The 15,241-nt window shown below is 34.8% G+C and overlaps 3 protein-coding genes across 3 annotated transcripts; 1 reads left to right on the forward strand and 2 right to left on the reverse strand.

The window, feature by feature from the left end:
• Positions 1-5,934: 5,934 nt before the first annotated feature.
• Positions 5,935-8,835, reverse strand: LOC145051542 (AP-2 complex subunit alpha-1-like). The gene is made up of 9 exons (XM_078999468.1): positions 8,743-8,835; positions 8,104-8,179; positions 7,784-7,948; positions 7,679-7,740; positions 7,492-7,589; positions 7,121-7,400; positions 6,950-7,042; positions 6,170-6,231; positions 5,935-6,084 (listed from the first exon to the last, which is right to left on the reverse strand). Exons 1-9 carry the CDS (start codon positions 8,833-8,835, stop codon positions 6,081-6,083), a joined length of 933 nt encoding a protein of 310 aa, XP_078855594.1. The 3' UTR covers positions 5,935-6,080.
• A 2,438-nt stretch (positions 8,836-11,273) lies between these two features.
• LOC145098999 (floral homeotic protein PMADS 2-like) lies at positions 11,274-13,287 on the forward strand. The gene is made up of 7 exons (XM_079036606.1): positions 11,274-11,586; positions 11,752-11,818; positions 12,264-12,325; positions 12,412-12,511; positions 12,635-12,664; positions 12,800-12,844; positions 12,955-13,287. The coding sequence occupies exons 1-7, from the start codon at positions 11,399-11,401 to the stop codon at positions 13,051-13,053; spliced, it is 591 nt and encodes a 196-aa protein (XP_078892732.1). The 5' UTR covers positions 11,274-11,398; the 3' UTR covers positions 13,054-13,287.
• Positions 13,288-13,984: 697 nt separating this feature from the next.
• Positions 13,985-15,016, reverse strand: LOC145051554 (uncharacterized). Its single transcript, XM_078999474.1, has 2 exons — positions 14,627-15,016; positions 13,985-14,464 (listed from the first exon to the last, which is right to left on the reverse strand). The coding sequence occupies exons 1-2, from the start codon at positions 15,014-15,016 to the stop codon at positions 13,985-13,987; spliced, it is 870 nt and encodes a 289-aa protein (XP_078855600.1).
• Positions 15,017-15,241: the final 225 nt, after the last annotated feature.

The raw sequence follows: 15,241 nt of genomic DNA on the forward strand, positions 1-15,241 counted from the left end.
ATAATGGGGATGGGTAATTGGGTTGATTGTTTGATTGTTTAAACATAATAACTATATTATTGTGGGTTGAAAACCCTATGTACTCACCAGGTTTCCCAACCTGACCCACTCAGTTTATTTACATCACAGGTGACGATATGAAGTGACATTACACTGAGAGATTTAAAGAGATGTAGATCACTAGTGTAAATAATTGTAAGTTCTGTTTATGCTTATGTTTCTGTATTAACAATGACATCCCAAACGTTTTAAAATGAAATAAATACGTTTCTTCAAAAATGTTGTAATAACGTATTTATCGTGTTTTTCTGGGAACAAATTCCGCAACATTTTTATAAAATGAAGTACTCTGATTTTTATAAAGCATAAACAAAATCGGTCTTTTTTGGCCGTGATTTTTGGGGATGTCACAAGTGTCGTAATTGCGCGTCGTAAATGAGCGTTGTAAATGCGCGTCGTCTCTCTTTATGACAGGGTCTTCCTTGACGTGCATTTGCGCGTCGTCTGAGCCTTTTACGACGAGCAATGAGTGTCGTAAATTGCTATTTTTCTAGTAGTGGATGTTGTTGCTTGTTTACTACTATTCATTGTTGTGATACTGTACATGACGTCCTCCGCCCCAGAACGTTTCCGCCGTTCATGGTTTTGGGGTGTGACACATAAATAAACTGAGTGGGTCGGGTTGGGAAACCTGGTGAGTACATAGGGTTTTCAACCCACAATAATATAATTATTATGTTTAAACAATCAAATAATCAACCCAATTACCCATCCCCATTATATTCTTTAGTCTTAAGGATCTACCCTAAGAATCAGCTATTCCTCGTTTATTTATTCCTAAGGATCATCCTAAGGAATCGGCACGAAGTCCATCGTTACCAAGGCTTATAGATTATAACTGGTGAACACATAGTCCAAAACATCTGGTAAACACTTAGTTCAAAAGTAACTAGTGAACACACTTAGTACAAAATACCTAGTGAACACGCTCAGATCAAAAATACCTAGTGAACACACTCAGTTCAAAATACCTAGTGAACACACTCAGTTCAAAAATACCTAATGAGCACCTAGTTCAAAAACACCTACAGGTTACGAGCCTGCTAGCGTTCCACTGGACTGTCTAGTATCGTCGATGGTCGTCATCTATACTCCACTAGATGACTGGATCACTGTCAACATTGATGTCTTTCATCGTGTTATCACACAACAACTATTTCATCTACCCATGTTTTACCCAACACATTTTGTAGATATAAAATACATATACAGTTTAAATCATTTAAAACATGTATAAAAATCTTTCACCCAGCATAGACAGCAAGTATTCAGACAATATGCACACATAGCATGTAATTTATATTAAAATACGTCATATCTATGTGTAAGATGAAAGAGACTATGCACTCACCTGATTAGGTGGTGACTTGGCGCTTGGGCAGCACTTCGTTACTCTTAACACAATTTTCCTTCGGCAAAACCTAGTATCAATATCACTAGGGGTTAGTCTAACATTAACCGCGACTAATTAATAGTCTAACTATTATTATTATTATTATATAAGCATTAAACAACACTATGTATAACTCATAATAATAGCCCAAATAATTATTTTAAGGTCCTAATAATGTTACTATATTAAAACATAAGTTATACTAAAGATAGGTTAGGTACAGCTCACTTACAACGGGTTCCCTTGGAAACCGGGCTCTGCTGGAGCAGCGTTCCTGAGCCGAAAGGCTCTTCTTCTTGGAGCCGTAGGGCGCTCCGGGGCTTCCGCCTCGTGCTAGGGAGGTTTCCTAGGCTTTTCGGGGGGGGGGGGGGGGGGGGGATAGAGAGAAGTTCTAGAGAGAGGGGGAAGTTATGGGAGATGTGAGGAATGAATGGAGGCCTCACCACTTATTTATAGGGGATGGAGGAAGTTTCACGTCGTGAATTTTTAATATTCACATCGAGAGCCAGGCTGGCTACAGCCAGGCGCATCCTGGTGCTGACACGTGGCATCGTACACAGGGTGGAAATTAGCCAATTTTCAAAAATTCATAACTTTCGCATACGAACTCCGTTTTCAACGTTCTTTATATCCATGCGTAGGTAAAAACAAGAAATACAATTTTCACTTAGACTCCGTTGGCTAATTCTCGACCGATCTTAAATTTAACAGTAGGAGGAGATTACACTGCTAAATGACGGCGAAGAATTCGTAACTCCTTCATATGGAATCCGTTTTCGTCTATCTTTTTACCGTTGAGTTCCTATTAATGAGATCTTCAACTCTCATTAAGGTTGCGTAAGCCAAAAACCACTCGAACTAAAATTCGAGTTCCGGGTCGTGCACTACTATGCCAAATCTTAGAAAAATCATAATTTCCTCATGCGAAGTCAGATTTGGGCGTTCTTTTTTTGTATGTTCTCGGTTTAACGTATTCTACAACTTTTGTTTAGATCACTAAGGCTAAAAAGTCTTCTATCTTAAATTCACTATTTACGTCTCCCAGTACCGTGCCGGTTTTGCCGAAAAACTTCGACGAGTCATAACTTCTTCGTTATAACTCGAATTTCGGCGTTTTTTATATGTACGGAACCCTTGAGACATATTCTACAACTTGGTTAAGATTATTTATTCTAAATAATCATTTGTCGAAAAGTCATTTTGGACCCCTGTTATCTCTAAATTGACTAGCCCGGATCTATGGGCGTTACAATGGATATTCAAGGTCATCAGGAGAAAACTAATAAATTGGGTTTTTATGATCTATAAATCCACACAAGAATCAAAAGAAATCTCCAAGATAATCAAAGTATCAAACCCATTTGAAGAAGTCGATGGTTGTTATAGGTTTAACTGTTAGGGTTTATAAACCCACTTGACTGGTTGTCGATGTGCTCGTCATTTCATTCACAGAGGTGGGTGGTGGGGGTCACCGTTCCATTCCTGGTGCTTCCTTCATACTTGCTCGATTCGAAAATGAATTCTCGATGAACACACACAATGGATATTGATGTGAAGATGATGAACTTGTTGGTGTGAAGATGACGATGACTCAACGTGTTTGTTCCAAGAACTATGAGATAGAGGGGGGAAGAGATCAAGATCAAAGTTCCGGTAAGCTTGATAATCATAACGACGACTCTTTGTCTAGGCTATCTTCGCATCAAACATGCACACACACATAATCAAATCATAGATTTTGGGTGTAAGTAACTAAAATCATAATCAAATAGCACCATCATGGATTGTCTTTTAAGAAATTTTGCACATGCCTATAGAGTAATTAACATCATTATCAGACCTTTGTTCCTGAAAATTTGTAACTGGTGGGTACATCTTAAGAACATACTTTGCACCTTGTGAGTTTGAGAAATTTATTAATCTAGTGGGTTCATCCCAAGGACATGATTTTGAACTCTTTGGGTTAATCCAAGTTGCAGGAAAAAGATGAGATACATGTGCATAATCTAAGTGTCAAAATTGTGAAAGGGATACAATCCAAATGCAACAATCGGTTGTTTGAGAAGGGAGAAATAAGATCTTTGTTGGTGGAATCGATTATTTGAAAGAAAGAAATCAAATCCTTTTGTTGATAGTGATGTTGATGGAGCTTTAATGGAATATGGGTGCAGTCATGACTCGCCGGTGGGTTTGCCTCAAACTAAAGCTTCATACCTGAAAATGGAGATCCCATGGAACATCCTCCTATTTTCATTGTGTTGTGTGTATGTGTGTGTTTTGAGTTGTAGGTATGGATAATATAAGTATGTATATATGTTTTTTAATCTTTAGTGAATATGAAGATGACGAAGACGATAAGAGATGATGTATGTGTGTGTGAGAGAGAAATCTATATAGGTGAGGTTTTATTTTTATTTTTTAATTATAAAAATCCTAAACCAAATTTTAAAAATACAAAAAACAAGTTAAAAGAGTATAATAGTCTTTTTATGTTAGACAAAGACCATAACCACAAAAGAAATTCGATTTTGGACCCGTGGTGCAAGCTGAAAAGATTTTGGACTTCATCCACAGTTTTTTGCTAACCACAGGGACCAAAAATGCAGTTTAGTCTTATTATTATCACTTATTATTATTATTATTATTATTATTATTATTATTATTATTATTATTATTATTATTATTAACTGTTTTCCCGATTATTATTATTATTATTATTATTACTTGTTTTTAGGGGTGAGCATAGGTCGGTTTGGGTCGGTTTTGACCTAAAACCGAACTCAACCCAATAAAATCGGTTTTCAAAAAAATAAAAACCGAACCATGAACCCAAACCGTCGGTTCGGTTTGTCGGTTTTCAGTTTCTTCATGGGTCGGTTCCGGGTTTAAACCCGAACCCAATGATAATCCCAATTAAACTGATTTGAGGCTTGATAGAGGTTAACGATTCCTTATATTAAGGGTGAAACATGCGCAACTTTCATACACCCATCGATGTGGGATAGATCAAATTGCAAATTAAAATAGAAAACTTAGGGAAAACTTTGGCAAGCAGCAAGATTCGAACCCTTGACATCATGTTCAAAGGGAAGGCACTCAACCGTTGGGCCAAGAGCATGTTTGTATATCTAATTCGTGCCTCAGATATATATATTCTTATGATTACATATAAAAAGACATGACACTCAACCATTGAGTCGGTTTCTCGGGTTGGGTGGGTCGGTTTCTAAGCAAAAACCGAAACCAAACCCGATTTTTCGGTTTTTAAAAATTTGAAACCCTAACCGTCGGTTTTGCTTCGGTTTCGGTTTCGTCGGTTTTGATCGGTTTCCCGGTTTCTTGGTTTGGGTTTGCTCACCTCTACTTGTTTTGATTGTAATTACTGTTACGCGCGATTATATATTATTATTATTATTATTATACATTTTTTCATATTTATTATTATTGCTTATTATAATTCTTTTTCTGTTATTATTGTTACTTATTATTTTTATATTTTTATTTTTTTCATTATTATTATTATTATTATTATTATTATTATTGAATTATTTTCTTACTAATACTAATAAAAAATATTAAATTATTTGCTAAAAAAGTGTTTTCATGAAAATTAGCATTGATTACCGAATGAATACCACAAACTCAAAAATTAAACAAAAGTTTCTTATTATGTTAATTAGTCATCAGTGATCACCGACAGATTCCCGAAGCCCACAATGTCGGTCTCTATTCGGTCACCAAAATTATGGTTTTTAAGTTCGTCACCATTTTATTGGAATTTTTTAATCATTACTTATAGAAAAATTCCGTTTGGGATTTCGATATATGAACTATCCCTTTTTTCTAGTAGATAGTTTATGTATCTACAAGAAATGGGACCTATAGGGACAACAAATGTTATTTCTATAGGTGAAAAAAATCGTCCCTATAGGTGTCCGGGACGACATGTTGTCCCTATGGCTCTCGTCACCATAGCCCCGTCGCAATAGATCTTTTTGGTCGTCACCATAAATATCGTTGCAATAAGTATCCTTTAGAGACAACATGGTGTCCTGTTCTAGTTCGTCACTATACGGTGCTGGTCTCCATAGATGAAGCTATAGAGACGACATGTCGTCTATACAGGTTTATCTATAAACACAACATGTCGCCTCCATAAATAGAGATGTAGACTCGGCTCGTCTTACCTTTACCAACGACATGTCGTCGTGGTAGATGCATCTATAGAGACGACATGTCGTCTCTATAGATCCACCTATAGAAACAACATGTCGTCTCTATAGGTATGCCCATACAGCTGCTCTTTTTTTTCCCTATACTTTCCCAGTTTTCACATCACAAAATTGCTAAAGCAGTAAATTTACAAAACAGCTAATACAGTAAATTTAATTGCAAAACATTAAAATTCCATACAATCTCAAAACACTAGATTATTGCAAATATAATTCATATGAAGAACAAAATTATTAACTTGAGGAAATTTTCATAATCATCACACACCTTATCATTTGTGTACATAACACTACATTCTACATGGTTTAAGAAAACACCATCAACAATGGATTGCTTCTCATCATAGTGTGTCCTTCTTTGCTCCCTAAAGCTTCTTACACTCTTCCCACTTTCATTATCTGAAACATCATCATGAATTCAATTTTAGTCATTTTTTTTTGAAAAAAAAAAACGAAAGGGACGAAGGAACTAGGAAGAAGGAACCTTGATCTTGATCCATGGCATCCAGAATGTAAAGTTACTGTGTTGCTACTGGAAGATGCCATCTAATTGAGTGTTGAACAGATTGCTTAAGCACTGAATTAAGCTAAAACAGCTACCAATGTGCATTTGAGAAATTACATGTAAAGTTTAAAAAAAAAGAACATGGACAAGATTTTCTATTTTTAATTAAAATGAACAAAAGAACTTTTTTTGCGGCCTATCATAAACATGTCATAAAGCAAATCAAGGGAACGTCCCCTGATACTGTATTTGGGAGATATGAATATATGATTAACAAATTGTAAAATAATTTAAAAAGATGATAATTTATTAAAAGGAATCAAGTATGATGACCTAATGTCAGGATCTTTAAGTGAAGTGATAATTTGTGCTTGATGTCTTTTAATTATCTCATGAACATCTGTAACCATCAACATTCGAGTCATATTCTCCCGCATAAGCCATTTTTATTAACATCAGATTCACCAATAAAGATAAAACATTATATACTGCAAGTCTTCAAGGGCAAAAAAGGCAAAAAGGGGAAAAAGATTGTAACTTACCAAACCTAAATACCGGATATTAGGTTCACGCACAACTATGAATTTTCCAAGAAGAGCCACACATTGTGACATCATCTCTTTCTCAGAGTCAAATTCAAGATGCATGACCTGTATTAGTCCCAATTTGTTTGTTAGATTTGATAATGACAAGTTTTAATAAATTGTGTTACTCCAAATCTGTTTGTTAATTTGATGAGGAAAACTTGTATAAACTTACAAGAGCAAGAGCTTCAAATAATACAGCATGAGAAGCATTGTTCTTGTTAACATTTTTCACCACATCTGTTCCCATGAGTATCCGTTGTAAAACCTAACCACAATTAATAAGCTTTATATCATTGTTTCTTATGTAAAGAGAGAGTATTTTTTTTTTAATAAAATATATAACCTCAAAGAGTGCTCTTCTTGTGGTTGGATCTTCAACAGTTGGGAAATACTGAAGGGCTCTCATTGTTTTGACTTGAAGCCATGGAGAAGGGATACCATAGTATGTGTATTCTTGAGGAACATCTTGATTTCTAGCAAGTCTTTCTAAAATTTTAACACATTCTGGAAGACAAATTGAGTATGCTTCATGGTTGTTGGCTAATAAAGCAACAAAAAGATTCATTAATGATTTCAAAACACCAAGATCACGTTCATCTAATAGTTGTGCCATTCTATCCGACCTGAAAGTTTGACCGAATAATAAAAAGTCAAAGGTGTAGATTAAAAAAATAAAAGGGAAATAGTAAAATGTAAAGGTGGAAACAAACATACCAGCCATCTACATTCACAACATCAGATTTTTTCCTGAAGAGTCTTAATAGACATAGTGCAGCTTTCTTTCTCACCAGTGGTCTGCAACTACTTGAAAGCTGAGGTAAACAACGTAAGTATAAAGTAGCAATTGAAATTATAATTGAAAAACAATTAAATTATATTCCATGTGTATTTTTGAACTTACAAGCAACTTCTGAACATCAGGTGCTAGTGATTCAACAAATTCTTGCCACCAATATTCCCCACCTGTATATTAACTAGTTATTATTTATTGAGTGATAAGGATTACCATTGTTTGTTGTAATTTTCCATAAAACCTTTAAATTCACAATCAGAAAACCAAATATATTAATCACCATGTGTGATGTGTGATGCTGATTACATGCTCTAGCTCTACCAAAATCCTCCTCTATCATGAACATGTCTGAGCAAACATTGACACAATTTTTGCAGCCTATCATAAACAACAATAATTAATTAATTATATATATATATATATATATATATATATATATATATATATATTCTTCACAAGCAAAGTTAATTGTTTCTGTAGAGATGTTAATCTACTTAGAAATAAAAGGAATTAGAATATATGAACAACATTACAGCTCTGTCTCGAAGCAATCATTAGAAAAGTGACACCATTATCATACACAACTGGACCTTGAGAATCTTGATCACCCTAAAGTTCATCAGAACATTAACACGTTATAAACATACTCATTACACACAGCTTCATATAAACGTACCTTAACCTTGATATATGTTTGAAGGCTTAGTATTACAACAATGATTTAAACTAAAAATAAAAGTGCAAAAACCCTATGCAATATAAACTCTGCAAACATATTAATCTTATTATTAAAATCTTCCGCTCAACCAATGAATTTCAATGCCCAAACTAACTACTTCACTAGTTCTTACTGAATTGTTTATTAAATGAAGGCATGAAATTACAAAAGAAGAAAATTGAATGGACTTGTGGATTCTTGACAGATTTATCTGTGTGCAACAAATCAATTGGAAGCCAACTGGAACATATTCTTATTCAAACACTCTCGATTTACCAATACCTAACTCGAAATACAAACATATTTGCTTAATCAACCTACTTTATGAGCACATATTGTTTTACTTATCGTGTTTTGGTTTCTAACCAAGATAAACAAAATAAAAAAGCTATCTGAAAGAAAGACGGACATGAAAATACATTTTTTCAATCAGTTTGGTGAAGAAACGTTCGACCTGAACTGCAGACACGTTGCCACGGTAGTCGCAGCACACCAGAACATGGCCTTTGATGTCGAGGAGGAACAACGCAGAGGCCGCCCCTGCCATCAATTATCCGGAGCCACGTAGATCAAATCTGTGTTGATTGATTCTGAATTAAGATATGGTTTTTTGGTCGATCGATAAAGAACCAAAGGTGAAAATGAAGCCAGTAGTTAGAATCGTCGGTGTTGAAGCTAATCGTCGTGGTCTTCGACAACTAGCATGAGGATCGAGAAAAAGGAAGAAGATTTGCCGGGAGTGGGAGGTGAGGAAGTCGCCAGGGGAGAATTGTCGATCGATCGAGAGAGACAGACTGATGATTGAGCGTGCATGAATGAAACGAAGGGGATGCTCTCCTAATTTTGGGTATAGAAAGCTATGGGGACGACAAGTCGTCCCTATAGTTATCCCCAAAAACCACGTACCACATTTATTTCCATGAAGCGATTAAAAAAATATGTTATTTTTAATTTTCGTAATTTGTTAGAGCGATAAGTCGTCGCTACAGGTATTTCAAGAACGCGGCAAATCCATTTCCTTTCCCGCTTAAAATGCTGAGACGAGAAGTTGTTGCTATAGCTTCAAAAGTCAAAAAAAATCCGTCAACCCTATGGCGACGACATGTCGTCCCTATAGGTAGCCAATTGGGACGACAAATGTCGTCCCTATAGATCTTGTCCCTATAGATGTTTATTCTTGTAGTGATAGCTTAATTACACATGTAGCCTACGGATTTTTTTTTTGCTAAATCGTGTTAGTTGCACATTTGGTAAAACAATTAAATTTATTGTATAAATTATATAAGTAGGAAAATGAAAAAGAGGAGTATTAAATATATATTGAACCATTGTTGTAAGATAACTACTTCCCCCTTAATATTTTGATAGTATAATACATATTTAAATATCCTGTCTCAAAAGTAATTATATTACGTAAACTACAAAAATTAAAAAGTTAAAACGTTGTGAGCTAAACAAACGTTTAACCTTTTGTATATGATATATAATATTATATATGGGATCCTCCACCTAGAGCTACCGTCTTAACCTCAAGCTTCAATAGAGAGGCATATGTAATTCATCTTAAACTTTGACTTGACCCCTCACAAACTTTCATGAATTCAAATGCGACAAGTGTAGATGTGGATAAACAGAACCCCATTTCCAACCCTACTCCCCTTTGCCATTTTATTTTTGGACATACTATTCAAACAACATTGGTGGTCAAAGCATTCCATCTGCTTTTTAATATTCTACCTTTTTTAATTTAAAATTGGAGAAAATAATCAGTTTTAGATTTCATAATTTTAATTGCTTTATTCATAAATCAATCGATTTAAGTTATATTTATTTTTTTTAATGAATCAAAAAGGTAAAATATATCATCTAATAAAAATATATATAGAATATTTGAAAAAATCATACAGACTAAAATTCATAAAAAGCATATCTAGTCATTTAGACACCACCAATTTGCCAATTTGTCAATAATCAAATAAGTAAAACTTTGATTAAAATTTGTTTTTTTTTGGTTTCTTTTTCTAAATTATTAAACATGTTTGATAATTACAACTTTTCTAATGTTTGAGGTTGATAAGATAGATCAGTATAGGTTGATAATTAAAGCTTTCAAACTAAAGTTTGAAGTACGTAATAATAGTATATAACTTAATTAGTTCTATATGTAGTCCATAAAATGTACACAATTTGTATTAGTATGAATTTCTTCATGATGTCTAAGTTTTTCCCATTTGGTTATGATAAAGTTAATTTGTCATTTTGGATTGTAGAAATCGGTACGGGCTTAGAAAAATTAGGGCTAGAAACACTCTTATGGTAATAAAGTGTGTGTACGTTGTCATCTATATGTCTCTTTTAACTTTTTCAGTTTTTTGTAACTTTAGTAAATATGTCTTTCAGTAAGAAATGGTAAACTATAGAGTTATAAAAATGCTAATCATTTTTTAAATACTCGATCTACTCTTAGATCAAACGTTGAATTTTTTTTATATATTAAAAAAAATTGCATTTGGATGGACTTAATTTGATAACATTATTTGATTAATGAGGATATATATGTCTAGACCTTGTGAATCAAGAACGAAGTTACTAACTTCGAGTAATTATTAAAACCAATGTGTAAATTAACCAAGTGAAAGATCTTTGATTAACAGTTAAAGATCTTTTAGAGAGGAAGGAGAGAGGAAATGTACCGAAGGGTAATGGGATGAGTCTAGGGTTATGAAAGTGGCGTCCAGTAAAACACAGAATTGAGATTAAATGATTCGATAAGCACAAGAGATAATATGTGCAGTTGGGTTGGCCATGTCAAAACCCCACAAACAATCACATTCTTGCTCACCCATTTGGAAAGTCTCTTGTCTTCCAGCCATTACAAGAAATCTCTCTCTCTCTCTCTCTCTCTCTCTCTCTCTCTCTCTCTCTCTCTCTCTCTCTCTCTCTCTCTCTCTCTCTCTCTCTCTCTCTCTCTCTCTCTCTCTCTCACACACACACACACACACACACACACATACACACACACATACACATTCTACTAATTAACTTTTGTTGTGACGCTTTATTAAATATCCCCACTATCATCAGAGCTTACGGAAAGCAGTTTGAGAGAAATGGGGAGAGGAAAGATAGAGATCAAGAGGATAGAGAACACTAGCAACAGACAAGTCACCTACTCAAAGCGAAAGAATGGAATCATCAAGAAAGCTAAAGAAATCACTGTTCTTTGTGATGCTAATGTCTCTCTTGTTATCTGTGGCTCTTCTGGAAAGATGTATGAATACTGTAGCCCCAAAACCAAGTATGTATACCTCGCGAATTTTACTGGATTTCTTTTCCTTTTTGTGTTTAGGGTTTTCTTTCTTTTTATTATATGGTTCTTTGGTTTCCATGAGCTTTCCTTTTGTGGGTTGATGTTAATTTATTTTTTCTTGATTTTATTTTGTGTTACAATTTAAATTGGAAGCTTGATTGACATGCTGGATCGATATCAAAGGCTTTCTGGAAATAAGTTGTGGGATGCAAAACATGAGGTATGTCGGTGTCTCTCTCTGCTCTTTTGTCTCATGTTTTTCCTCGAAAGATCTGGTTATTTGGGGGTTATCGCAGTGGGTTTGTCATGAGTTCTTTCTATGCTAAAAAGATGTCAAGTAACTCGAAATATGAATTATACGACCAGATCTACATATAGGATAGGATCCAGCACTTTCTCTCACTAAAACTATATGAGATGTTACATCCACATAACCAGATCTGGTACTAACTAGTTTTTCTCTCTCTACCCTTTACTTGCAAAAACCTAGTAATCGAGTGCTTTATGCTTCGATTGAAATATATGGGAAGGAAACACATTATCCACTTCACTTTAGGGTTTAACACATGTCTTTGTTTAACATCCCTGATTAATTAATTAATTAATTTAATGATGATCAACGTTTTTTCTTGATTATGTCGGGACTCCCTGCCACCTTCCTCCAGAATCTGCAGAATGAAATTGATAGAATCAAGAAAGAGAACGAAAGCATGCAAATTGAGCTCAGGTACTTCACTATTTTCTTTCTCTCTCGCTCTCTAAGTCTTGTTTAGTTGGTAACATAAGTTAGTATATATATTTTGTTTCATTCAGGCACTTAAAAGGGGAAGATATAACATCGTTGAACTATGAAGAGCTAATTGCGTATGAAGATGCACTTGAAAATGGACTCACCAACATTCGTGAGAAAAAGGCAAGTCTGCTAAGACCCTTTATTTAAATGCCAGTAGTACAACTATACATACATATATCAGGGTTTTAATATATATGTATGTGTATATACATTTTGATGACATCTTTTTACTATATTGAACAGGATGAAATCCCTAAAATCATGAGGAAGCATGTAAGTTTTGGCCCCTCCAGTTTGTTCGTTAATATTTACCATGGATCGAGCTTGTGTTGCTTCAATTAATATCTTAAAACTAGTTAACTGTGAGCAAGCATGCATGCTAAACTTATGCATTTGTTTTTGAAATAGGAACAAGTACTGGAGGAAGAGAATAAGCATCTAATGTATCTTGTGGTAAGTCCATAACATTCTTATTTTATACATCAATACAATAAACATGACGGTTTTCAATTCCATTCTGGTTATGGGTAGACTGATATCTTTTCTTACATGTGTGTATACAGCAACAAAGTGAAATGGCAACCATGGGAGATTACCAAGGTCAAGAGCCTTTTTCCTTTCGTGTCCAGCCAATGCAGCCTAACTTGCATGAAAGGATGTAATTGCAATGTTTTTATATATGCAAGCCTTCAACTTCATGAAGCTTGTAAACCCAGTGCTATATGGTTGGTAATATTTCAAGTATGCTGATTTAGTAGGGTATCTTGTTAATAAGGGTTTTCTCTTGGGATTGCCTTGGTGCATGTAACTGTGTTTCAAACTTATGGTGTAGGCCTATTGAAATTGGGTCAATATTTCAGCTGGTCATTTGCACCGATAGTGTTCGATTGTGTGTATGATTTATATCTCATATAATATTAGAACATCATCTATACAAGTTATTTATAAACTTGTATTTAGAAATATTTATAAAAGTGTTCGCTCGTATCATGCAATAAAGGCTCTATCATCAATGGATTGGTAAAGATTTGTTATGAAAATATGATGATAGAAAACAAAGCAAAACAAGATCACCAAACACATGGTTTAAGAGCCGACATCTAGCTTATCTTTGGCTTAACACATGCTACTATATCCTCATCAATCCTCCGTCTGTGGGGGTAGTGTTACCAACACATAGGCTGTAGGGAAATTTAGGGTTTGTGGTGGATATCTGGATACTAACTTGAATCGTGATATCATTTTCCGAACCAATATTTCTACCATATGTCTGGGTTATAAGAAATTCAGCCTAGGATAATCCAAGTGGACACTTACGATTCTAGACACAGAAATCGTAAACCAATATGCTAGAGGATTCTGTGAAAGTATGATGAAAAACGAGAGTTTAAGTTTGTCACCCTCTTCTGAAGAGGAAGAATTGTTTTTATATTAAATGAGATTAAGGTTTCATTAGAGTTGGGTCGTTATTAGTTGCTTTGGAAGCAAATCATGATAATCCGGATTTAATGAGGATTTAGGATTACCAAAACTAACGAGTTTCGTTAGTTTTACCATAATCACCCTCAAGAAATTGAATTTTTCACTATGTTCCTAAAGCATAGATTTATCAACATTAGAAGCAGAAGATACAAATGCAGAATTCTGAACAGATAATAATTTGTCAACAAGATTTAAACGAAACATTCTATTATTTAAATATCCAAAGCCAACAAACATTTCACCCTTAGACAAAACAAACTTATCTGACTCAATAATTTGTTTAAAACCATCATAATTCAAACAACTAGAGCTAACAAGATTCTTGCGAATCTTGGGAACAAACAAAACATCAAATAATATAATTGTCTTTCCAGAAGTAAATTCAAGACACACGACACCTGAACCACAAATAAGAATAAAAGAATCGTCTCCCATTTTCAGCACCGACCCATCTTCAAGCGGAGTTAATGTTTCAAACATCCGTTTATCCTTGCATACATGGTTCGTTGCCCCGGAGTTGATCCACCAAGCAACATCATCATCATGCACATAGAATGATTCAAGGATAAATGAAACATAATAAACATAATTCTGCTTAAAATTATCAAAGTTAGTCAAAAACTAACCTCCTTTAACTTGGGCCGAAGACCCGTTCACTTTCCCATTGGCTCCACTGTTTCCAGTACCATTGTTGCCCAAATTCACACGACAATCACGCTTGCAATACCCAACTTAATTGCACCTCCAACAAACCAGATCCTTTCTCTTTTTGTTGGAGTTGCTTGGGACATGTTCTTGCTTACGTTTTTCATGTCCTTTGTGGTTCTGGTTCCTTGGTTTGTTTTCAACCATATGAACCGAGGGTTGTCCAAGTTCAACTTTTCCTTTGGGTTTTTTAGATTTGTCACTTTCCTTCGCACGAAGAGATTCTTCAATACGAATGTGACTAGCAAGTTGAACCAATGACAGTTCCTCCTTTTGATGTTTCAAGTTGTGTTTGAAGTCTTTCCAGTATGGAGGCAGTTTGTCAATGATAGTGGACACAACAATGGATTCATCCATATTCATACGGTGTAGTTTAAACTGACCGTATATGCCAAGGAGTTCATTGTATTGTTCAGTGACAGACCTTGAATCTTCCATCTTATAATTATTAAAGTCACTGACCAGAAACTTCTTGCTAGAAGCATCCTCAGTAATGTATTTCAGTTCAAGGGTGTCTCATAACTCCTTGGCACACAAGGCTTCACTATGGATATCAAATAAAGCATTAGACATACCGTTCAGAATGTGTCCCACTTCTGTCTCTTTCTTGTCTCTTCAGCCGTCTCAGCAACACCTTCTGCAGGCTCTGCTGGTCTTGGTGTA

This window comes from Lactuca serriola, chromosome 1 (genome assembly GCF_051521515.1).
Source record: "Lactuca serriola cultivar US96UC23 chromosome 1, Lser_US96UC23_V15, whole genome shotgun sequence".
NCBI lineage: Eukaryota > Viridiplantae > Streptophyta > Magnoliopsida > Asterales > Asteraceae > Lactuca > Lactuca serriola.

What these genes read in the sequence shown, in the direction of transcription:
- LOC145051542 (XM_078999468.1), bottom strand. Translation starts at nt 8,835, where the DNA reads ATGGCAGGGGCGGCCTCTGCGTTGTTCCTCCTCGACATCAAAGGCCAT. An exon ending in GAAAATTACAACAAACAATG is followed by an intron (nt 7,741 to 7,783) that starts GTAATCCTTATC and finishes GTTAATATACAG; the next exon opens with GTGGGGAATATTGGTGGCAA. An exon ending in CTGATGTTCAGAAGTTGCTT is followed by an intron (nt 7,590 to 7,678) that starts GTAAGTTCAAAA and finishes TGTTTACCTCAG; the next exon opens with CTTTCAAGTAGTTGCAGACC.
- LOC145098999 (XM_079036606.1), top strand. Translation starts at nt 11,399, where the DNA reads ATGGGGAGAGGAAAGATAGAGATCAAGAGGATAGAGAACACTAGCAAC. An exon ending in TACTGTAGCCCCAAAACCAA is followed by an intron (nt 11,587 to 11,751) that starts GTATGTATACCT and finishes TTAAATTGGAAG; the next exon opens with CTTGATTGACATGCTGGATC. An exon ending in CTAAAATCATGAGGAAGCAT is followed by an intron (nt 12,665 to 12,799) that starts GTAAGTTTTGGC and finishes TTTTTGAAATAG; the next exon opens with GAACAAGTACTGGAGGAAGA.
- LOC145051554 (XM_078999474.1), bottom strand. Translation starts at nt 15,016, where the DNA reads ATGGAAGATTCAAGGTCTGTCACTGAACAATACAATGAACTCCTTGGC. An exon ending in ACAAAAAGAGAAAGGATCTG is followed by an intron (nt 14,465 to 14,626) that starts GTTTGTTGGAGG and finishes AATTTTAAGCAG; the next exon opens with AATTATGTTTATTATGTTTC.